Source organism: Saccopteryx leptura, chromosome 4 (genome assembly GCF_036850995.1).
Source record: "Saccopteryx leptura isolate mSacLep1 chromosome 4, mSacLep1_pri_phased_curated, whole genome shotgun sequence".
NCBI lineage: Eukaryota > Metazoa > Chordata > Mammalia > Chiroptera > Emballonuridae > Saccopteryx > Saccopteryx leptura.
Window position 1 is genome coordinate 128,446,972 of NC_089506.1, and position 24,902 is coordinate 128,471,873.

The following is a 24,902-nucleotide window of genomic DNA, read 5'->3' on the forward strand; positions in this document are numbered from 1 at the left end:
GGCACAGCCACGTGGAAAGGGTCCTCAGTGCCAATCACTCCACCTCCCATTGTAAACTTCCTGATACGCTAACTTGGAATTTCTAGCTTAGAACTCTCCATGGAAGGATGGTGCTCTTGGACCACTTGACAGCTGGCTGTTAGATGAGTTCAAAGGCATTACTGAACTAACTACTCACAAGAAAGGACCTCGTGAGGACAAAGCTAGGGCAGTTGTTTCTTCATCAGATGTGGTCCGTCCGGTCTGTGCCTGTCTCTGTGCCCTCCCAAGCCCATGGTAGTTCCGAGGCCCTTCAAGTTGAGAAGACTAGTTCTGATTTTTTTTCAATCACTTCAACTAATGTAAAAAACATGACCACTTCTGGCCCTTTCAAAAGGAGGAAAATTCCAGCTCACAGATAAAAACCAGATGCAGTTCTGTGAAATGTATACAGATGTTTCTGCAATTGAGAGATTTCTAGAGACCATCTTAACTGCTTACTACCTAGGGAGGTAATCAGTGGAGTGCTACCACAGAGCTGCAGGAGCCGTGTGTGTCTGTGTGTGTAGCTAAGCTCCTTGCATGCACCCCTTTTCTCCATCTGACGTTCCTCTGGCCGGGTGGGAGGGGAAAGGCACATTTTGATGACAGCCTTGCTACCTACTATGAACACTACTTTGGAGATGGACTAGTGACTGGCTAGTCATGGTCTTGAAATAGTCTACTTCAGAGGCTTTGGCAACTGTCCAACCAGCCCGTACTTGCTCTGTGGGTCTTTCTGGCTCCAACCCTGGGCACTTTTGGTTATTCACAGGTTATGGAGCTTCCTCAATAGGTCTTGTTGGTTTGAGACTCCCCTCTGCTCCTCTACTTTAGGAAACTAGAAGAAATCAGTTGCAACTTCTGGAACATACCCTTACACAGACATTTGCAAAAGCATGGAAAAATCAAAACTATAACACAGATTGCTTAAAAGAAACAACCAATGTTAGAGTATGAAGCCAGAATCTCAGTACTGTCGTGACCTGGACGAGACAGGGAGAGGATGTATCACAAACACAACCACAACCATGTGTCATGCCTCCTTCCTCCCACTGCTCCTGGTGTCTCATGCTCTCTAAGGACTCATTAAGAAGTAGTTTTTAAGTAGCCTGGGGGACAACCCAAGTCATCCCTTAGTCATCAGCCTGGATTCTTTTTCCATAAGCTGCAGGATGTGCAAGATATTTATGGAGCTCCTACCCTGTCCAGTTGAACTTTTACCTCATCAATATCAGAACAGGTGATCCCATTTCCTGTGTAACCTTCTGGACAGGGCCCACACTGAAAGCCATTTCTGGTGTTGGTACATCGGACTCCTCGGAAACACGGGTTAGAGTCACACTGGCGCACGGGGGGTGCAGGGGGTGCTGGGGGCACCAGTGTGTTTGGGGTTGGAGACTGCATGCTGAGAGGGCCTAGAAGAAAAACAATAGGCTTATTCACCACCGGGAACACATAGCCAATACAAAATAAAATTTGGTTTTACAATGAACTTCTCTTCCCTCCACCTCTGTGCCAAACCTCCAGAAACTGTAGCCAATGTAGCCTCACACAGGCCCTTCATCTGTCTGCATCTGCTTGTCCAACTCAGAATGAGCCAGTTACTAGAAAAGCACTTACCACAAGCCTGGCATTCAGCTATGGTGTTTCTCAAAAATGATGTTTCCTTGACCTTTGGAAATGGGGAGAGGAAAAAAAAACGATTGAAAGAGAGTACCTGATACATAATCCAGGAGTGAAAGAATCCATGTGTAGCAAGTTATTAAACACTTCTTAAGGTAGTTATAAAGTAAACCTTTGACAGCTCCTGCTATGCTTTAGGCAGGCGTCCCCAAACTACGGCCTATGGGCCACATGCGGTCCCCTGAGGCCCTGCTGCACTTCCAGAAGGGGCACCTCTTTCATTGGTGGTCAGTGAGAGGAGCACTATATGTGGTGGCCCTTCAATGGTCTGAGGGACAGTGAACTGGCCCCCTGTGTAAAAAGTTTGGGGACCCCTGCCTTAGAGCCGTGATGTTTTATCACATGCTCGCCCCCCAATTGTAGAGCCTCAGTGTCAGAACCCCGGGCTGGCACACTGTGCTTCTGGCCACCGGTCTGCCCCCTGCTCCACTAGCTCACATAATGAGCGTCTCTGGTAACGCACGGGCTTTTCTGATGGCATGTCTTGGTGGTTACCTGCTGTCTTAGAAGATCCTTCACTTCCCCCAGCAGTTGATTTAGTTGTGTCATTTGCCCCAAGAACTGGCGATTAAAGTCTCCTATAGCAACAACAAAAAGTAAGGAGCATTCAGCCAGTGATAGCTATTTCCATAGTGACTCCAAAGCAAATTACTTCCCAGAAAGTTATCATGACAAAAACCCAGGGTATAGGAATTTAACTTTGTGTAACGCATCTAACAAATAATGGTCATATGCCACTGGCTAGTTCAAACTTCATGTGAGTTAGGAAAATAAACAAGTGGCATAAAAACCTGATTTCTGTAGCTATCTCCTGTAGGATGTCTGCCCACCTTTTGGTGATGGGACCCCACCCATTTGGAGGCCTGGAGTTTATCTGTGTTGATGAAGGTATGCAAACTGCCCAAGAGTCCACACCTGTGCTTGTGCTGGCCAGTGGCTCACTCTGTTGCAGGAAGCAGTCTTGCAGGCTGGCCACTTGGATCAGTGAGCCTCTCACCACCAGCTTCAGCTCTTCCAAGAAGTCCTGGAAAAAAATCAGATACATACCACACAGTGCTGATGCCATATAAAGCCAATGTGTTGACATATCCACAACACTTTCATAACAGAGTAGCCCCTGAATACTTGCACCCGGACAGCTTATATATTTTGTGGGTTTGCATTCTTCTTAAAGCCTGGCAACCCTATCCTTTTCACTGAAGCAACTACAGAAGGTTAGCCAGTAGCTAAAGAAAATTCAGGCATTCAACTAGGCCTGAGAGTTCAGGAAGGTAGCTCAAGAGGAAGAAAGGATTTTTCCTTTATGGTAAATAGCTATTTTATGGCAGGAGTCTCTTAATTTTCTGGAATTTGTTTATGGAGTTTAGACTGTAATAAAAATTTTACTTATTCTTTACAAATTTGAAAGAGTATTGTTTTTAGGAAGTCCTGGCTCCAGGTTTTCTTGGCTTATGAGAATGAATAAACAGTATATTTTATGACTACTAGGTAGTTGGCCTCATATTTTCACTTTACTGATTGATGACAATCATTAATTGTTAGTCACAAAGTCAATTTCCTCAGCCCTTTATTTTGTAACTTTTACTTGTATCCATTATTTTATCTATATATGACAGCAAAAGGTTATACTATTTGCCAATGTAAAACCATCACTTTTATTTTAGAAATGAGTATACTAAGAAATTTCAGGGGAATTCTACTAAAATTTTTCCCCCATTGATTGAGAGGCAGAGGGGCAGGAGGGGAGGGAGGAAAGGAGAGAGAAAGAGAAAGGGAAGGCGGAAGAAAGGGGAAGGAAGGGAGAAAGAAGTATTAACTTGTTGTTTTATTTAGTTGTTCCATTCAGTTGTGCACTCATTGGTTGCTTCTCAGACGTGCCCTGACAAGGACCAAACCCACAATCTCGGTGCACCGGGATGACGCTTTATCCACTGAGCCACCTGGCCAGGGCCAAGGGAATTCTACTTTCTAATTAGCTAAGTTAAGCTATATCCAACATGTGCTATATAATAGAGAGTGTGTTGGACATTGGGCTATAAGGTCTATGGAGGCAGGACATGACTATTTGTTCCACCACAGTATCCCTAATGCCTACAATGTGCCTGTTAGTTGACTAATTGACTGATTGAATAGTAAGTAACTGAAGACAGAGCACTGTGGTCCACATTGAGAGTCTAAGGAGCTAGGACTTTTGACAAATTTCCAATAAATATAGTTTCTGATGACATGGTCATGGCTGACATCTGGCTTTCAGAAACTGACTCATTTGGTGGTACACACTAATTTCTGAAATGGTCAGTGACATAATTTCCTTTATTCCTATTATTTTGGCTACTTAATGGGTTCAGAAATAGTTTAGCATGTTTCTCTATTCATTAATCTTTTTTTCTTACATAAATCTACACTAAATATATATATTTCAAATAAAATATAAATAAAATAAAAAACCTTGGAGTTTAGTTTTCTTAAAAATGCTTTCTGTTTTCAAGCACAAAATCCTAATAACAGATTCTTAGTTTTTTAAAAAAATATTATCTAAAATGTCTTAGCAGTCCTAGCTATAATGGAAATTATTACTTACACCCTGCCTCTTTGTACAAAGGGCTCAGCACAGCTTGTAACTAAAGCACTTGTAATAAAATACAAATGGAAAATGAGAATCAAGAGCTAGAAGACAACAATATGATGGGTCATAAAAGATAAACATAGTTACTGATTTTGGCAGTGACTTTCATATCAAATAAAACTCAGGAACTATGACCAGTTACAGTTATAATTAATGGAAAGAATATATATATATATTTTTAAAATTTTATATTTTAATTTTCCCGTTGATTTAAGAGAGTGAGAAAGCGAGCAAGCACAGGAGGAAGGGAACAGGGGAACAGATAGAGCTGGGGCAACATTTTATCCACTAGCCACGTGGCCTGGGCAAGAATACTTTATAGGAAACAAAGCATTTCTTAGCAAGCCACTCTAAAAGAAATACCAGTAGCGATTTCTATAGTAGGTGCAGTGATATGATAAAAAAAAGTACCACCAACATGGCATAAAACAGAAGACAGAAAAGATGGGACTTTAAGGGCACATGGAACTAAACTGGCAAAAAGGTCCTTTTGGTTAGGGATGGTCTGGTAAGATCTTGTGAAAAATGTCCCTGTTGATTGGCAGTTTCTAATCATTCTTATTCATTAAAAATAATAAATAATAGGCCCTGGCCAGTTGGCTCAGTGGTGGAGCATAGACCCAGCGTGTGGAAGTCCTGGGTTCGATTCTCGGCCAAGGCATACAGGAGAAGCGTCCATCTCCTTCTCCACCCCTCCCCCTCTCCTTTCTATCTCTCTCTCTCTTCCCCTCCCGCAGCCAAGGCTCCATTGGAGAAGGGTTGGCCCAGGCTCTGAGAATGGCTCCATGGCCTCTGCTTTAGGCACTAGAATGGCTCTGGTTGCAACAGAGAAACACCCCAGATGGGCAGAGCATCGCCCCCTGGTGGGCATGCCAGGTGGATCCCAGTCGGGCGCATGCAGGAGTCTGTCTCTTTATCTTCTCCCACTTCTCACTTCAGAAAAATACAACATAAATAAATAAATAATAAGTACCAAATGATTATAAATAGATCATGCTATCTCTAAGATAGTCTTTAAATTTTTGCTATTTACTTCCAAACTTTACAATTGTATCCAAAACATCTCCATTTATCATCAAAAGTAATTCTCAACTTTAACTTCACATTAGACTCAGTATTATTATTTTTCTTTTGAATAAGAGAAACAGAGAGACAGAGAGAAACGGAGGGAGAGCAAGCAAGAAGCTTTAACTCGTAATTGCTTTCACTTTAGTTGTGCATTGACTGCTTCTTGTAGATGCTTTGACTAGGGGGATCAGAACCTTTGGCAAAACCCCTTTGCCAGTGACCTTGGGATTTTCATGCCAGTGACCTTTGGGCTCACGCTGGAGACCTTTGGCATCATGTGGATGATCCTGTGTTCAAGCCAGTGACCCCGTGCTCAAGCTGACCAGCCTGCGCTCAAGCCCATGAGGCATGTTCTATCCAGTGACCTTGGGGTTACCAACCTGTGACCTCAGTGTCCCAGGTATACCTGCTACCACTACGCCACCACAGGTCAGGCCAGAATCAGTATTTTTTAAAATACAGATGCCTATGGTACGCCCCCACAGATTCTGACTTAGTTTATCTTGATGGGATCTCAGCGGTTTTCCAAGTCTGGCAGGTGAAGCTACTATGCAGCCAGACCTAGACCCTCTCATAACCTCAGCACACATCTCTGCCTTCCCGGAGCCTCTCAAAACCTCAGCACACATCTCTGCCTTCCCGGAGCCTCTCAAAACCTCAGCACACATCTCTGCCTTCCCGGAGCCTCTCAAAACCTCAGCACACATCTCTGCCTTCCCGGAGCCTCTCAAAACCTCAGCACACATCTCTGCCTTCCCGGAGCCTCTCAAAACCTCAGCACACATCTCTGCCTTCCCGGAGCCTCTCAAAACCTCAGCACGTACCTCTGCCTTCCCGAAGCCTCGGAAGCTCATTTTCCACTTTTGAGAATGGTTTGTAGGTCCCTACCTGTGCCCTTCTCTGGAAAGTCCTCAATTCAATGGCCTCAGGACTCTGGGAGAGGCCAGAAAAGGCTCTGGGGAGATTGTGAACTGAATCCACTTGGGTGCAGTCCACGTAGAGCTCTACAGAGCCAGCCCCACGCTGCAAATTGCTCAGTCTCAGAAGGACCCTGTGCCGCCTGCTGTCAGCCAGCTGCAGGTTGTTGAAAACCACCAAGTGGATCTTCCCATCATTCTTCAGGTAACGGAGGATAGCTGAAATCAAGCACAGATCAATAAATAATGATATTAGGAGGACAGGGCAGATCAATGCTGAAGGGCCTACAGGTCACAAGGCTGGGTCACTGGAACCATAAATGTACTTTAGCTGTGTGCCAGGCGTTATTCTCAGTGTATGTTGTGCTCATGAAGAGACAGACAATAAAGTAGCAAATCTGAAAATAAACAATATAATGTCAGATAGTGCTAAGTACAATGAGTAAGCAGAACCCATGAAAAATCTACTTAATCCAAGTCAGGTCCTGAGGGCATGAATTCATTAATTCACCAAACATTTACTGAGCACTGCCATGGGCCTGGGTGCAGCCTTTAGCTGCTTTAAACACTTAATTCCTACTTGTAGCAAACTTACGAAATTGGAATATCTACAGATGAGGAAAATGAAGTTCAGGTAAGTGAAGGAAATGCTTAAGGACACAGTTAAGTGGCAGGACTAGAATTTGAAACTGAGTGTTAGATAGGATAGACAGTTATCAGGGCAGAAAAAAGGGAAGGGAAAAAAAGGGGGTTTATCTCACCCACTGAAGGAGGGAGTCAGCAGTCTTAAGGTCTGCCAAAAGAAAATCACCAGATGTTCAAATGGCCTTGAAACCCTGTACATTAGTCCCAATAACACAAAACAAAGTCTTGAAGCTAAAAGTATAAAACTCTTTTTTTTTTTTTTTCTGAAGCTGGAAACGGGGAGAGACAGACAGACTCCCGCATGTGCCCGACCGGGATCCACCCGGCATGCCCACCAGGGGGCGACGCTCTGCCCACCAGGGGGCGATGCTCTGCGTCACTCTGTGTGACCAGAGCCACTCTAGCGCCTGGGGCAGAGGCCAAGGAGCCATCCCCAGTGCCCGGGCCATCTTTGCTCCAATGGAGCCTCGCTGCGGGAGGGGAAGAGAGAGACAGAGAGGAAGGGGAGGGGGAGGGGTGGAAAAGCAGATGGGCGCTTCTCCTGTGTGCCCTGGCCGGGAATCGAACCCGGGACTTCTGCACACCAGGCCGACGCTCTACCACTGAGCCAACCGGCCAGGGCCTAAAAGTATAAAACTCTTAAGGTCCCAACAGGCAGTGTGCTCATACGAGCTGAGTTTGCTAATTGTGCCTTGTGCCAAGTGTATAGCTTTGCTTAATAAATTGCTTCCTTTGCTTGAACGCTGCACCCTGTGTCTTGACTGAATTCTTTCTCGCAAGTGTGACAAGAACCAAGGAGGGAGAAGCCTCAGGGACTGATGTGAGGGTGGTTTATTACATAACTCAAAGAATGCTAGGCATGGAGAGTCCTTTGTAAGCATATATTAAATTGAGTGTAACCTGTCATATTGTCCCTCTGCAAGCCATCCTCAATTTAACAATGCTTAGTTAGAAAATCAAAGGTATCCATGGTTGCAAAAAACAAACAACCCCCACACAAATAAAACCAAAAAACTAGGAGGATCCACCACCTTATTTATTTATTTATTTTTGTGACAGCGATAGAGAGCGACATAGAAAGTCAGAGAGAGGGACAGATAAAGACAGACAGACAGGAAGGGAGAGAGATGAGAAGCATCAATTCTTCGTTGTGGCACCTTAGTTGTCATTGATTACTTTCTCATATGTGCCTTAACCAGGAGGCTATAGCAGAGTGAGTGACCCCTTGCTCAAGCCAGCAACACTGGGCTCAAGCCAGCGACCTTGGGCTTCAAGACAGCCACCTTTGACCTCAAGCCAGTGACCACTGGGTCATGTCTATGATCCCACGCTCAAGCCAGTGACCCTGTACTGGTGAGCCTGCGCTCAGGCTGGATGAGTCTGCACTCAAGCCAGTGACCTTGGGGTTTCGAACCTGGGTCCTCTGAGTCCCAATCCGATGCTGTATCCACTGTGCCACCGACTGGTCAGGTATCCATATTTTCTGTTTGTTTTTTATCTATGCATGTAGCTATGCATTTACATATCTTGTTAAGCTCACTAAATCAAAATGCATGTGGATTTAAAAATTCTGGTTTTCTGTCTTGCTTTTTTATTGTCTTGAATATATTGAGCTCTGAGCTAAAGTCTGTTCTTGGATGCTGAGCCTTTAGGAGTGAAGCCCATTGGGTGAGGTTGCTATACAGAGAAAGTGATTTGCTCCCAAGGTCTCAGTATACATTAGAGGATATTGCCTCTGATTTGCTTCTTTACAAGACTGGTATCTCATGACCTTGACTTGCTACAGGGCTCATAAGTGTCATCTAAATAAATGAATGTGTTTTTTCTTTTTTCTTTCAGTTGATCCCTAACAAGTTAGTTTGAAATGTAATAAAATAAATGAAATGACAAAAAAAAAAAAAAAAAGAGAGAGGAGAGAGAGAGAGAGTAATGTCAGGATCACAGCTGTGTGAGAAAGACTCTTGGTCTCTCCTCTTAAAAGTTACAAGTTGGACAGCTATAATTCAACACAGGATTCCCTGCTCAACACACAAAACACATCAGCGAAATCCACACATTGAAACTTCTGAAGGTGAGCATATCAGAGCAAGCGAGTGAAGCAGAATGGGGAAGAATAGAGCTGTGAGCTGCAGATGCAGTCTGGCACGTGTTGTGGCCCCAGAGGGCATGATAGCAGTAGAGGGTTGGGCTGCCATCCCCACTTGGCACACCAGTGGCTGGTACGTACTGAGGCTGAGAAGCAGTGCAAAGGGCGGCAGCTGCAGTAGAGCAGCCACCATCACTGGAGAAAAAAATAGCTGTAGATGTGTGAATGCAACCCCTCCTTCTCCTGCATCAGCTTGCTCAGCTCCATCAGATGCAACAGCAGCAGAGGCAGGTTGTGACAGGGCAGAAGCAGCTTCTAGCCAGAGTGGACTGTGCTCTCTGTGGCAAAAACCAGTGGGGAAAAAAACAAAGCCACAAATGTTTAAACCCACCTTTATCTTCCCATTTGTCCCCTACCCATCACAGTGGAGTTGGAAGAGGCAGCCGGGATACTTCGGATAGTGTTGAATGGCTGGCAGCTGCTGGTTGCAGGAAAGCAAGCCTGAATTGCCATCGCCCACCACACTCCACCATAAGTGTGGTTCCCTGGGATCACGGCAAGCCGTTTTAGAGGGGATACCCACTTCCTTGGGGAATATGGGGCATTTTCCATGGCTAAAGTGATGCTGCCCCACAGAGATTCCAAAAGTCCCAGTAATGCAGAAAAGAGAATACACAAAATTGAGCTATAGCACCATGTATTAAAAAACGAAAGAAAGACCTTTACAGTCCCTAGGTTACAAATGAAATAAGTTCTGTACATTTGTTCTTAAGTTGAATTTGTATGTAAATCTGAATACACATTGGAACAGATACATTTACCTATTAAATACAACTTAGACAAATGTTTGTCTTAACATAGTACTTATTTTTACCTTTCTGTGCATATAAATAATATAAATACTTAAACATTTTCAACCCTATAGAACCTATCTCATTTGTACCCTGGGAACTGCCTGTACTTATAAACTTGCTAACTAGTCAAAGGCATCAGGAACTTTAAAAGATTTCAATCCCTCAAATGCTCAAGCAGAGAAATAAGCCATTAAGTACCATAAACAACCAAGGCAGCAAGGCAGTTTAAGAAAAAAAAAAAGGATAGAAAAATCTCCAGAAAATAAATCCAATGACAGAATTCAAGACTGCTGTTCTGAAAAAAAAAAAAAATCAAAGAGATATAAGGAAAGGACAGACAGACAGGAAGGGAGAGAGATGAAAAGCATCAATTCTTTGTTGTGGCACCTTAGTTATTCATTGATTGCTTTCTCATATGTGCCTTAACCAGGGGGCTACAGCAGAGCGAGTGACCCCTTGCTCAAGCCAGCAACCTTGGGCTCAAGCCAGTGACCTTGGGCTTAAGCCAGCGACCTTGAGCTCAAGCCAGCAACTATGGGGTTGCGTCTATGATCCCACACTCAAGCCAGCGACCCTGCACTGGTGAGTTAGTTCAGCAAGGTAGTTCATTGAGCTTAGGGATAAAGATCAATGAAGAAAAGGAATCAAAGAGATTGAAACAATAAAAAAGAACCAAACAGAAATTCTAGAGTTGAAGAACTCAATAAATAAAATGAAGAATAATAAACCAGAGAATTTAAGAAACCAGCAGACCCAATGGAATAAAGAATTAGTGATCTTGAAGACAGAAATATAAAAATGACTCAGGTAAAAGAAGAGAGGGATTGAGAATAAAAAAACAAAAAAGAATGCTACAAAAACTATCTGACTACATGAGAAAGAGCAATATAAGAGTAATGAGTATATCATAAGGAAAAGAGAGTGAAAAGGAAATAGAAAGCCTATTCAAACAAATAAGAGATGAGAACTTCCCAAACTTATGAAAAAAGCTGGATCTTTCAATCCACAAAGCTAACAGAACACCTAATTATCTCAATGCAAACGGACCTACCTTCTCCAGGCATGGTATATTAAGTTGTCAAAAGGTAGTGACAAAGAAACAATTCTCAGGGCAGCCAGGGAAAAGAACACTGTAACCTACAAAGGAAACCCCATTAGACTATTACTGGATTTTTTTCAGCAGAAATCCTACAAGCTAGGAGACAGTGGAATCAAATATTCAAAATACTGAAAGAGAAATCACCAGCTAAGAATAATATATCCAGCAAAGTAATCTTTTAAGAATGAGAAATAAAGGCTTTCACAGAGAAACAAAAGCTTGGGGAATTTATGACCCCAAAATCTGCATTACAACAAATATTGAAAGGAGCCTTTTTACCTGAAACAAAAAGAAAAAAGGATACAAAAACTGTAAGATGACAAACAGATGGACAGAAGAAGGAAACTGCAATTTTTTAGAACAGAGTTTAAACAGTTAAATATAAAGGTTAAAGGGGATAAAAGCATTAAAAACAGATTACAAGCTTCTGCAATTTGGAAATGAGTATGCAGCATAAAAGAGTTAATCTGTGAAACAAAACATAAAAGGGGAAGGAAAAGGATTGAACTTGCACAGGTAAGTGAAGTTCTTCTGGTGCAACCAGAAGAAAAATGACTGTGACATGTAGGGAACTTCTTTTTCGCATAAACCTAATGGTAACCCCAAAGAAAAATCTAAAACTGAGACATGCAACATTAAAACAAAGAGAGAGAGAGAAAGAACAAGAGAAAATGGAGGGGGAAAATCATAGAATACCATCAGACTAAAATAGCAGGCAAAACCACATGGAAAAAGAAACAACTGAGAAACAGAACAACTGAAAAACAAGATAAAATGGCTACAGAAAATGCCCATATATTAATAATTATCCTAAGGTTAAATGCACTGAATTTATCAATTAAAAGACACAGATGGATTAAAAAACAAGACCCAACTATATATTGCCTTCAGGAGACCCATCTCAGCTACAAAGACAAACACAGACTCAAAGTGAAGGGGTGGAAGATGATATCCAAAGCAAATGGCATCCAGGGAAAAGTGGCTGAAGCCATATTTATATAAGACAAAAAATATTTCAAGATAAAATAGGTAACAAGTGTCATACAACTTAATACCAAAAAGACAAAGATTTCCATTAAAAAGAAAAAGGAAGAGAACTTAACAAACACTTCTCCAAAGAGGATACAGATGTCTGATAGACACATGAAGATGTTCAATGTTGCTAATCATCAGAGAAACGCAAATTAAAACCACAATGAGATACCACCTCTCACCTGTCAGAAATCAACAGCCTGACCATGCAGTAGTGCAGTGGATAGAGCGCTGGACTGGGATGCAGAGAACCCAGGTTTGAAACCTTGATGTCACCAGCTTGAGTGCAGGCTCACCAGCTTAAGTGCAGGGTCGCCAGCTTGAGTGTGGGATCATGGACATGACCCCATGGTCTCTGGCTTGAGCCCAAAGGTCACTGTCTTGAAGCCCATGGTCTCTGGCTTGAGCCCAAAGGTCATTGTCTTGAAGCCCAAGGTCACTGGCTTGAGCAAGGGGTCACTTGCTCTGCTGCAGCCCCCCAGTCAAGGCACATATGAGAAAGTAATCAATGAACAACTAAGGTGCTACAACAAAGAATTGATGCTTCTCATCTCTCTCCCTTCCTGTCTGTCTGTTCCTATCTGTTCCTCTCTCTCTTTCTCTATCACAAAAATAAGTAAATAAGTAAATAAATAAATATAACCCAGCAATCCTACTTCTGGATATTTATTTGAAAAAATCCAAAACACTAATTTGAAAAGATATATGCATCCCTATGTTCATCACAGCATTACTTATAATAGCAAGATATGGAAGCAGCCTAAGTGTCCCTCAATAGACAGCTGAATAAAGAAGATGTGGCACATTCATACAATGGACTATTACTTGGCCATAAAAAATAGAAATCTTACCATTTGCAACAGCATGGACAGATGTAGAGGATGTTATGTTAAATAAGTCAGAAAAAGACAAATACCATATTTCACTTATACAGAACACATTCATAGATGCAGACAAAAAAGTGATGTTTGCCAGATTAGGGGTGGGGGGTTGATGGGATGGGTGAAAAATGTAGAGAGATGAGGAAGTACAAATTGGCAATTACAAAATAGTCACAGGGATGTAAAATACAGCATGGGGAAAATAGTCAATTTCATAATAACTATGTATGGTTTTGGGGCTACTAGACTTACTGGGGGATCACTTTGTAAGTTATATAAATGTCTAACACTATGCTGTACACCTAAAACTAATACTGAATGTCAACTATAATTGAAAAATAAAAGAATTAAAGGTAACAAGAGACAAAGATGGACATTTTATAATGATAAAGGGGACAACACATCAAGAAGATATTACACTTCCCAATATGTGTGCACACAACTGGGGAGCACCAAAATATATAAAGCAATTATGACAGACCTAAAGGGAGAGATTGACAAAAGTACAATTATGGTAGGTGGCCTATATACCCCATTAATAGCAATGGATAGATCAAATAAGTAAGTATTTTCTAAGTAATAGGAAAATATTGGCCTTAAATGACATATTAGACCAAACAGACATAATTGTTATTTATAGAGCTTACAGAGCTTTCAATCCCAAAACAATAGAATATTCATTCTTCTTTAGTGCACACAGAATATTCTCAAGCATAGACCATATATATGTTGGGGCACAAAACTAGTCTCAATAAAATTCAAAAGATTGAAATTATGGCAAGTATATTCTCTGACCACAACAGTATGAAAATGGAAACTGCAAAAAGAAACCTATAAAACTCCCACAAATATATGGAGATTAAATAATATGCTACCAAACAACCTCTGAGTCTAAGAATAAATTTAAAAAGAGATCAAAAGATACACAGAGACAAAGGAGAATGACAAATACAACAGAAAATTTGGGGGATGTAACAAAAGCGGTTCTCAGAGGGAAGTTTATAGCATTAAGTCCTACTTGAAGAAACAAACAAAATCTCGATAAACAATCTAACATTTTACCTTAAACAACTAGAAAAAGAAGAATAAACTATGTCCAAAATCAAAAGGAAGAAAATAATACAAATCATAGCATAATTAAATAAAATAGAGACCAAAAAGACAACAGAAAAAATTAATGAAACAAAGAGTTTGTTCTTTGAAAGATAAATAAAATTGACAAACCTTTGGCTAGTCTAAGGAAAAAAAGAAAAAAGACTCAAATAAATAAAATCAGAAATGAAAGAGAAGTTATAATTGACACCACAGAAATACAAAGGATTATACAAGAATATTATGAAAGGCTACATATGTTACCAAAATTGATAACTTAGAAGAAATGGACAAATTCTTAGAAATATAAAACCTTCATAGACTAAACATGAAAAATTACCTAAACAGACTGATCTACAGTAAGAAAATTGAAACAGTTATCAATAACCTTCCAAAAAATGAAAGTCCAGGCCCACATGGCTTTACTGGTGAATTCCAGCAAACATTCAAATTTAATACCTTTCCTTCTCAAAATCTTCCAAAAAATTGAAGAGGAGGAAATATTTCCTATCTCATTTTATAAAGCCAACAATACTCTGTAACTAAAACCTGGCAAGGATAACATAAAAAAAGAAAATTACAAGCCCTGGCCGGTTGGCTCAGTAGTAGAGTGTCGACCTGGCGTACGGAAGTCTCGGGTTCGATTCCCGGCCAGGGCACCATCTGCTTCTCCACCCCTCCCCCTCTCCTTCCTCTCTGTCTCTCTCTTCCCCTCCCGCAGCCAAGGCTCCATTGGAGCAAAAGATGGCCCGGGCGCTGGGGATGGCTCTGTGGCCTCTGCCCCAGGTGCTAGAGTGGCTCTGGTCACAACAGAGCGATGCCCCGGTTGGGCAGAGCATTGCCCTCTGGTGGGCGTGCTAGGTGGATCCGGTCGGGCGCATGCGGGAGTCTGTCTGACTGCCTCCCCATTTCCAGCTTCAGAAAAATACAAAAAAAAAGAAATAAAATTACAAGTCACTATCTCCAATGAATACAGATGCAAAAATCCTCTGCAAAATGCTAGCAAATCAAATACAACAATACAGTAAAAAGATGATGTGGAGTTCATTTCAGGGACACAAAGATTGTTCAACCTACACAAATCAATCAATATGATATACCACGTTAACAAAATAAAAGATAAAAATCATATGATCATATCAACAGATTCAGAAAAAGCATATGACAAGATACAACATCCATTTATGATTTAAAATATTTAATAAAATGGCTATAGAAGGACATAAAAGATATAACCAATGACAAACAAGACAAACTGTTGGCTAATATTATACTCAATGGTGAAAAACTGAAAGCTTTTCTTCTAAGATTAGGAACAAGACAAGGATTCTCACTCTTGCCACTGTTGTTCAACATAGAACTGAAAGTCCTAGTCAGAGCAATTGGGCAAGAGGAAGAAATAGCAAGCATGCAAATTGGAAATGAAGAAGTAATATTTTCACTTTTTGCAGATGACATGATTCTCTTTATAGAAAACACTGAAGACTCCACCAAAGGACTAATAGAAACAACAAACAAATAAATTTGCAGGATACAAATCAATGTACAAAAATACTTTGTGTTTCTATATACTAACAATGAAATATTAGAAAATGAAATAAAGAAAACAATCCCAATTGCAACTGCAACAAAAAGGATAAAACACCTAGGAATAACCTTAACAAAGAAAGTGAAGGACCTTTCTACTAAAAACTACAAGACATGTTGATAGAAATTTAAGAAGGCGGAAATAAAATCAGAAATGAAAGAAGTAATGACTGACATCACAGAAATACAAAGGATTGTAAAAAAATACTATGGAAAACTATATGCCAAAAAATGGGAAAACCTGAGCGAAATGGATAAATTCCTAGAAACATACAATCTTCCAAAACCAAATCTGGAAGAATAAAAAAACCTGAGCAGACCAATTACAAGTGAAATTCAAACAGTTATCAAAAAACTCCAAGCAAACAAAAGTCCAGGACCATCTAGCTATGTAGGCAAATTTTACCAAACATTCAAAGATAACCAATACCTATCCTTTTCAACCTATTCCAAAAAACTCAAGAGGAGGGAAGATTTCCAAGGTCATTTTATGAAGCAAGCATTATCCTAATTCTAAAACCAAGTAAAGACACTACAAAGAAAGAAAACTATAGGCCAATGTCCCTAATTAACATAGATGCTATAATTCTCAAGAAAACATTAGCAAACTGGAAACAGCAATACATTAAAAAAGTCATACACCATGATGAAATGGGATTTATTCTGGGGAGGCAAGGCTGGTACAATATTTGAAAATCAATAAATGTGATTCATCACATAAACAAAAAGGAAAAAAATCAGATGCAGAAAAAGCATTTGATAAAACCCAGCACCCATTCATGATCAAAACTCTCAGCAAAGTGGGAATACAGGAAACATACCTCAACATAATAAAGGCCATATATGACAAAGCAACAGCCAACATCAATCTCAACGGGCAAAAATTAAATGCAACTCCCTTAAGATCAGGAACAAGATAGGGGTGTCCTCTTTCACTACTCTTATTCAACATAGTACCAGAAGTCCTAGCCACAGCAATCAGACAAGAAATAAAAGGCATTCAAATTAGAAAAAAAGTAAAACTGTCATTATTTGCTGATGACAAGATACGGTACATAGAAACCCTAAAGTCACTGAATTTGGAAAGTGGCAGGATATAAAACCAATATTCAGAAATCAGTGGTATTTTTATACACCAACAATAAACTGTCAGAAAGAGAAATTAAGTTAAAAATCCCATTTACTATTGCAACAACAACAAAAATAAAGTAGCTAGAAATAAATGTAACCAAGGAGGTGAAAGACTTGTACTCAGAAAATTATAAAACAGTGAAAAAAGAAAAGAAATTAAAAACACAAACAAGTAGAGGCATATCCCATGTTCAAAGATAGGAAGAATTAACATAATTAAAATGTCCATACTACCCAAAGCAATCTATAGATTCAATGCAATTCCTTTTAAAATACAAATAGCATACTTCACAGATCAAGAACAAATATTCCAAAAATTTAAATGGAACCCAAAAGGAACTCAAATCTCCTCAGCAATCTTGAAAATAAAAAACAAAGGGGAGGTATCACACTTCCTGATATTAAGCTATGCTACAAGACCATTGTAATTAAAATAGCCTGGTACTGGCATAAGAACAATGGAACAGAACAGGGACCCCGGAAATAAACCCACGCCTTTATAGTCAATTAATATTTGACAAAGGACGTAAGAGCATACAATGGAGTAAAAACAGTTTTTTTAATAACTGTTGTTGGGAAAATTGGACAGGTACATGCAAAAAAATGAAACTAGACTACCAACTTACACCATTCACAAAAATAAACTAAAAAATGGATAATAGACTTAAATGTAAGTCGTGAAACCATAAAAATCCTAGAAGAGAACATAGGCAATAGACTTTCAGACATCTCTTGAAGCAATATTTTTGCCAATATATCTCCTTGGGCAACTGAAATAAAGGACAAAATAAACAAATGGGACTATATCAAACTAAAAAGCTTTTGCACAGCAAAAGAAACCATTAACAAAATAGAAAGATAACCCACTCTATGGGAGAACATATTCACTAATACATCTGATAAGGGGTTAATAACCAAAATTTAAAATGAACTTATAAAACTCAACACCAGGAATGTAAACAATCCAATTAAAACATAAGCAAAGGAACTGAAAAGACACTTCTCCAAAGAGGACATACAGATGGCCAATAGGCGTATGAAAAAACACTCAACATCACTAATTATCAGAGAAATGCAAATTAAAACCACAATGAGATACCACCTCACACCTGTCAGAATGGCGCTCATCAACAAAACAACACATAACAAGTGCTGGCGAGATGGTGGAGAAAAGGGAACCCTCCTACACCTGCTGTGGGAACACAGACTTGTGCAGCCACTGTGGAAAACAGTATGGAGATTCCTCAAAAGCTTTAAAATGGAATTGCCTTATGACCCAGCCATCCTACTTCTAGGAATATATCCTAAGAATCTTAAAATGCCAATTCAAAAGAAGATATGCACTCCCATGTTCACTGCAGTGTTGTTTGCAATAGTCAAGACTTGGAAACAGCCCAAGTGTCCATCAGTAGACAAATGGATACAAAAGCTGTGGTACATTTACACTATAGAATACAATGGGGCCGCCTGACCAGGCAGTGGAGCATCGGACTGGGATGCAGAGGACCCAGGTTTAAAACTCCAAAGTCGCTGGCTTGAGCGCAGGCTCATCTGGTTTGAGCACAGCTCACCAGCTTGAACCCAAGGCTGCTGGCTTAAGCAAGGGGTCACTCGGTCTGCTGTAGCCAATCAATGAACAACTAAGGTGCTGCAACGAAGAACTGATGCTTCTCATCTCTCTCCCTTCCTGTCTGTCCCTATCTGTCCATCCCTCTGTCTCTCTCTCTCTGTCTCTGTCACTCACACACACACACACACACACACACACACATACACACACACACACACAGAATACAGTATGGCCATAAAAAAGGAAATCTTAGGCCCTGGCCGGTTGGCTTAGTGGTAGAGCGTCGGCCTGGCGTGTGGAAGTCCCGGGTTCGATTCCTGGCCAGGGCACACAGGAGAGGCGCCCATCTGCTTCTCCACCCCTCCCCCCTCCTTCCTCTCTGTCTCTCTCTTCCCCTCTCGCAGCCAAGGCTCCACTGGAGCAAAGTTGGCCCGGGCACTGAGGATGGCTCTGTGGCCTCTGCCTCAGGTGCTAGAATGGCTCTGATTGTGGCAGAGTGATGCCCCAGATGGGCAGAGCATCGCCCCCTGGTGGGCATGCCGGGTGGATCCTGGTCGGGTGGATCCCAGTCGGGCGCATGCAGGAGTCTGTCTGACTGCCTCCCCATTTCCAGCTTCGGAAAAATACAAAAAAAAAAAAAAAAAGGAAATCTTACCTTTTGCGACAGCATGGATAGACCTGGAGATTATTATGCTAAGTGAAATAAGCCAGTTAGAGAAAGACAAGTACCATATGATCTCACCTACATGTGGAGTCTAATGAGCCTAATAAACTGAGGAACAAAATAGAAACAGAGGCAGAGTCACAGGGAGCAGAGGGACAGCTGTCAGAGGGAAGAGAGAAGAGGGACAGGATCAGAGAAAGTGAAGGGATTAGCCAAAATCATATATACATGACACATATATATAGACAACAGCATAGCAATAGCCAGAGGGGAAGGGTGTAAAGGTAGGGGGAGGGGGACAGAAGAGAAGAAACGAGGGGGGTGAGAGATTTTGCATGGGGACATGATGCAGTGTGCAGAAGGTGTTATATTGAGTGGCACACTTGAAATGATGTCAACAGAATACATTAAAATTTAAAATTAAAATAAGACAGAAATAAATAGAACTGGAAAAAATGGGAAAAATCAACATAGTGAAAATGGCCATATAACTAAAGCAACATACAGATTTAATGTGCTCCCCATCAAAATCCCAATGGCATTTCACAAAGAAATAGAACAAAAAAATGATAAAATTGGTATAGAACCACAAAGACTCTGAATAGCCAAAGCAATCCTGAGAAAAAAAGAACAAAGCCAGAGGTATCACATTCCCTGACTTCAAATTATACTAAAAAGCTACAATAATAAAAACAGTATGGTATTGGCAGAAAAAACTCACATACAGACCAATGGAACAGAATTAAGAGCCCAGAAATAAACCCACATGTTTATGGGAAAATAATTTTCAACAAAGGAGCCAAGAACATACAATGGAGAAAGGAACACTTCTTCAGTGGGTGATGTTTGGAAAACTGGAAAGCCACATGCAAAAGAATGAAACTAAACTGCTATCTGATACTATAAACAAAAAATTAACTCAAAATGGATTAAAGATAAATATAAGAACTGACATAATAAAATATAAAGAAGAAAACATGGGTATTAAACTTATGGACTTTGGTCTCAGAGGTTTTTGTAAACTTGATCCCAAAAGCAAGGGAAGTAAAAACAAAAATAAATGAATGTAACTATACCAAATTAAAAAGTTTCTGTGCAGCAAAAGAAACCATCAACAAAACAAAAGGGAAACCAACTAAATGGGAGGAGAAGATATTTGTAAATGATACTTCAATAAGGGACTATTATTCAAAAAAAAAATAAAAAACTCATACAACTCAACAACAACAAAAAATCCATTTTAAAAAAATGGGCAGAAGACCTGAACAGACACTTCCCGAGAAGACATACAAATGACCAACAGACATGTGAAAAGATGATCCAATTCACTAGCTATGAGGGAAAGGCAAATCAAAACCACATGAGGTAGCACCACATACCAGTCAGAAGGACTGTTATTGGTAAGATAAGAAATAAGTGTTGGAGAGGATGTAAAAAAAAAAAAGAATTGTCATATACTGCTGGTGGGAATGTAAATTGGTACAGTCACTATGGAAAACAGTATGCAAGTTCCTCAAAAAATTAGACTAGAGCAACCATAAGACCCAGCAGTCTCTAGTCTTAGTAGCTATCCAAAAAACTTGAAAAAATTTATTTGCAAAGATATGTGGACCCCTTTATTCATTGCAGCATTATTAACAGTAGCCAAGACATTGAAACTGCCTAAGTGTCCTTCAATGGATGATTGCATAAAGAAGATGTGGTACATACAACAGATTGTTACTCAGCCATAAAAATGAATGAAATATTGCCATTTGTGACAACATGGATGGATCTTGAGAGTATCATGCTAAATGAATAAATCAGACAAGAAAGGACAAGAACGATATGATTTCACTCATATGTGGGACATAAAACAGTAAGTAACAAATGAACAAGCAAAAAAAATTCATAGTGGTTACAAGAGGAGAAGGGGGATGAGGGAAGGAGAAGGGAAGTAAAGGGAGTCAACTAAATGGTGACAGAAGAGACTAGACTTTGGGTGAAGAGCATACAATGCAATAGACAGAACATGCATTATAGAATTATACACTTGAAACTTATATAACGTTATTAACCAATGTTAGCCCAATACATTTAATTAAAAAAAAAACCACAAAGAGACATTCCCAGTATTTTGTTGAGTGCAAAAACATTATGAGCCAGGATAGTTTCATTCAGAAAAAATAATATATGTTTGTGTGTGTGTGTGTGTGTGTGTGTGTGTGTGTGTGTATATATATACACACATACAAAATTAGGAGGAGATAATGTCAACATTAATGAGGTCAGTGCTTGGATGATGTGCTTTTTTCTTTTTTCTTTTTTTCTTTTGTATTTTTCTGAAGCTGGAAACGGGGAGAGACAATCAGACTCCCGCGTGCGCCCGACCGGGATCCACCCGGCACGCCCACCAGGGGCGACGCTCTGCCCACCAGGGGGCGATGCTCTGCCCCTCCGGGGCGTTGCTCTGCCTTGACCAGAGCCACTCTAGCGCCTGGGGCAGAGGCCAAGGAGCCATCCCCAGCGCCCGGGCCATCTTTGCTCCAATGGAGCCTTGGCTGCGGGAGGGGAAGAGAGAGACAAGAAAGGAAGGAGGGGGGGTGGGGGGTGGAGAAGCAAATGGGCGCTTCTCCTATGTGCCCTGGCCGGGAATCGAACCCGGGTCCCCCGCACGCCAGGCTGACACTCTACCGCTGAGCCAACCGTCCAGGGCCATGTGCTTTTTTCTTTTGCTCACCTTCATTGTCTAACTTTTCTGCAAGGAGATGCGTTACTTATATTAACACAAAAAAGTGAAAAGAAAAAAAAAAAGGAATTACACACATATACCCGGAATGTGCTGCTGTCAATCGGTATGATGTGCAGCAAGTATTCAGACCATATTTCCTAGGGTACCTTCTCTGTAGAGTGTAAATGCCAATTTGGTGCTGCCCCATGAAGTAGTTAGCCAGAAATACCTGTTTATGTGGCAGTATTGACAAAGAAAATAATCTCTCCTGTGAAACTTTAAGGTTTTTCTATTCAGATTTTTTTAGGTTAATGTTCCCACTTTTAAATACTGACTAGATTTGCTTTTCCATTTGACCACGGCTGGAGAGAGCCAGCTGGCATCAGGTTCTGTGTTATACAGAGATGCCAGGAGGAGCCACATAGAAGATCTCTTCTACCTATGTGGTCACCACCACTTGCTAATCGAGAGACAAGAAGTGACAGGACCTGGCAGGACAGACTAGCTAGATTATAGAATACTGTGTTTCCTAAAGTAAAGAATTGATAAGACTTACATAAATACGGTATATTAAGAAAAAAATAGTGGGAAGTAAGAAAATAGACATAAATTAAAATTCTTGAGATGTTTTAAATATGGGATAGGACAGAATTTTTACCACTTTTTAAAAGTGTTGAAAATTTATAATACTAACCACATGTCCAGAAATAGGAGACATATACAGTACCTAAAAGAGCGAGAAATTAATCTATGGCAGCGGTTCTCAACCTGTGGGTCGCGACCCCAGCGGGGGTCGAACGACCAAAACACAGGGGTCGCCTAAAGCCATCGGGGTCGCGACCCACAGGTTGAGAACCGCTGATCTATGGCCATACCACCCTGAACACACCTGATCTTGTCTGATCTCTAAAAGAGCGAGAAATTAAACTCAACATGCACTAATTAAAATTTTCAAACTTCTATTTTTTTACATTTCTTAACAGTTTTACAAATACCTGGAGTTTTTAACAGGTCAATAAAAATATCACTTAGACTACCAAACTACAACTAGGTCATAGACATGTATACTCAATATCTCAGTGTTCATTATGGCTACAACCTCTGTTCCCCATATTAATAGTTTAAGGGGATACACAGGGTAGCGTAAAACAAATAATCTTGGTCTGCTCCCCAAATGAGTTTTCTGTGGAATTCAAAGGACACATTTTCTTTTTTCTTTTATTTTTTAGGTGAGAGGAGGTGAGATGGTGAGGCAGACTCCCACATGCACCCTGACCAGAATCTACCTGGCAACCTCATCTAGGGCCAATACTCAAATCAACCGACCTACTTTTAGTGCCTGAGGGTGATGTGCTCTAACGAACCTATCCTCAGTGCCCAAACCAATTGAGCCACTAGCTGAGGGAGAAAAAGAGGAAGAGAAGTGTGTGTGTGTGTGGGGGGGGAGGAGAAGTAGATGGACACTTCTCCTGCGTGCCCTGACTGGGAATTGAACCTGGGACATCCATAAGCCAGGCTGATGCTCTACCACTGTGCCACCAGCCAGGGCCAAAGGACACATTTTCACAGGTATCTCACCTGCTTTTACAACAGGCTTTCCAGAGATTGTGGGTGTGATTTCTTTTATAACTGAATAGTTAAGTTTAATTTTATAACTAGTACCTAGTGGAGTACTTTACACATGACAGGTATACATTAAAACTGTTGTAAATAGGAATTTTTCATGAATAATTAAATGACTGCATTGAAAGCTTTCCACATATAAACATAAAAGATCTATAAATTGGCAATTCAAGATTTATTGCAGGTAGCAAAATCTACTATTGTGTTCATGGTGCCACTTAAGGCTACTTCTGCCTTGCTTCGTGTTGTAATGCAACACTGAAACGACAAATTCTTTTCTTTTTTTTTTTTTTTTCCTGAAGCTGGAAACGGGGAGAGACAGTCAGACAGACTCCCGCATGCGCCCGACCGGGATCCACCCGGCACGCCCACCAGGGGGCGACGCTCTGCCCACCAGGGGCCTTGCTCTGCCGCGACCAGAGCCACTCTAGCGCCTGGGGCAGAGGCCAAGGAGCCATCCCCAGCGCCCGGGCTATCTTTGCTCCAATGGAGCCTTGGCTGCGGGAGGGGAAGAGAGAGACAGAGAGGAAGGAGGGGGGGGTGGAGAAGCAAATGGGCACTTCTCCTATGTGCCCTGGCCGGGAATCGAACCTGGGTCCCCCGCACGCCAGGCCGACGCTCTACCGCTGAGCCAACCGGCCAGGGCCGACAAATTCTTTATGCTCCTAGATCTTGTGACAATTGTAAGAAGAAAAAAAGTTAAGAAGAATTATGGGAACTCCCATCTTCACAACATCTGTTAGCAGAAATATTATCAAATGTTTTGACATTTACCATCCTTCATACTTGATCCAATAATTCTCACACCTCTTAGGGATCCCACTTTTCATTTTACTTTTTTTATTGCAAATTCCTTACTTCAGTGCTTCCACAGTTATTTTATCTTCAGAGCAGTAAGACTCCCCACAGGGCAACATTTTTCGGTCAGTCATAGTGAGCTCAGTGCCCTGCAGCTTGCTGGGTGACCTTCTCCAAGGCAGCACCATCAGAATGGAGAGAACAGACATGGGACGGTGCCTTCCTCTCTTCCAGTCCCCCTTCCCAGGGCTCACCTCCCCTTATCTTAGCCCAGCACATACACATATATAAATCGTCAAATGGCATTTCTGCCTCTACTCTGTGCCATCTCTGGGTTTCTCTGTCAGATTCCTGACTCACTTTCCTACTTAAGGTCTCTTTCTGCAGTTTTTCTGACAACTGGGGGCTTCTTATAGGACTATTCTGACCAAGTTACCGCCTTCTCTAAGCAATACACAAGCAAGTAAATAAAATCCTTCAATAGCTCCCCAATGGTTCCTAAATAATGTCTAAACTTATCTTAGCACTGATCCCAACCTCCCACCACCTTTATGACCCTCCAAACTGCTGATGCCCACCCAAGCTGAACAATCTGTTCTGGGTTTTTACCCCCCTCTAGCTTTTTTCAGTCTCCCTCATCCTTTTCTTTCTGTGTGGAATGTTCTCTTCTTCCTAGTTCTCCTGTCTGCTCCATCATTGCTACACATCTGAAACCAAGACCAGCCCAAACGCACCCTAGTGTTGAAGTCTTCCTTCCTTCCACAGCTCAAAGGCGTCTGTCTCATGCACATTCCCATAGTGGTTTCTTGGTGCTT

At 41.1% G+C, this 24,902-nt stretch overlaps 1 protein-coding gene across 1 annotated transcript in view; it reads right to left on the reverse strand.

Moving 5' to 3' along the window:
- THBS4 (thrombospondin 4) overlaps window positions 1-24,902 on the reverse strand; it is an 86,007-nt gene that overhangs the window by 22,592 nt on the left and 38,513 nt on the right. The window contains exons 3-7 of the mRNA XM_066381684.1: window positions 6,287-6,534; window positions 2,620-2,728; window positions 2,200-2,282; window positions 1,642-1,693; window positions 1,243-1,436 (exon numbers count right to left, since the gene is read on the reverse strand). Of these exons, the coding sequence (XP_066237781.1) occupies window positions 1,243-1,436; window positions 1,642-1,693; window positions 2,200-2,282; window positions 2,620-2,728; window positions 6,287-6,534 (686 nt within the window). The remainder of the gene's footprint in view (window positions 1-1,242; window positions 1,437-1,641; window positions 1,694-2,199; window positions 2,283-2,619; window positions 2,729-6,286; window positions 6,535-24,902) is intronic.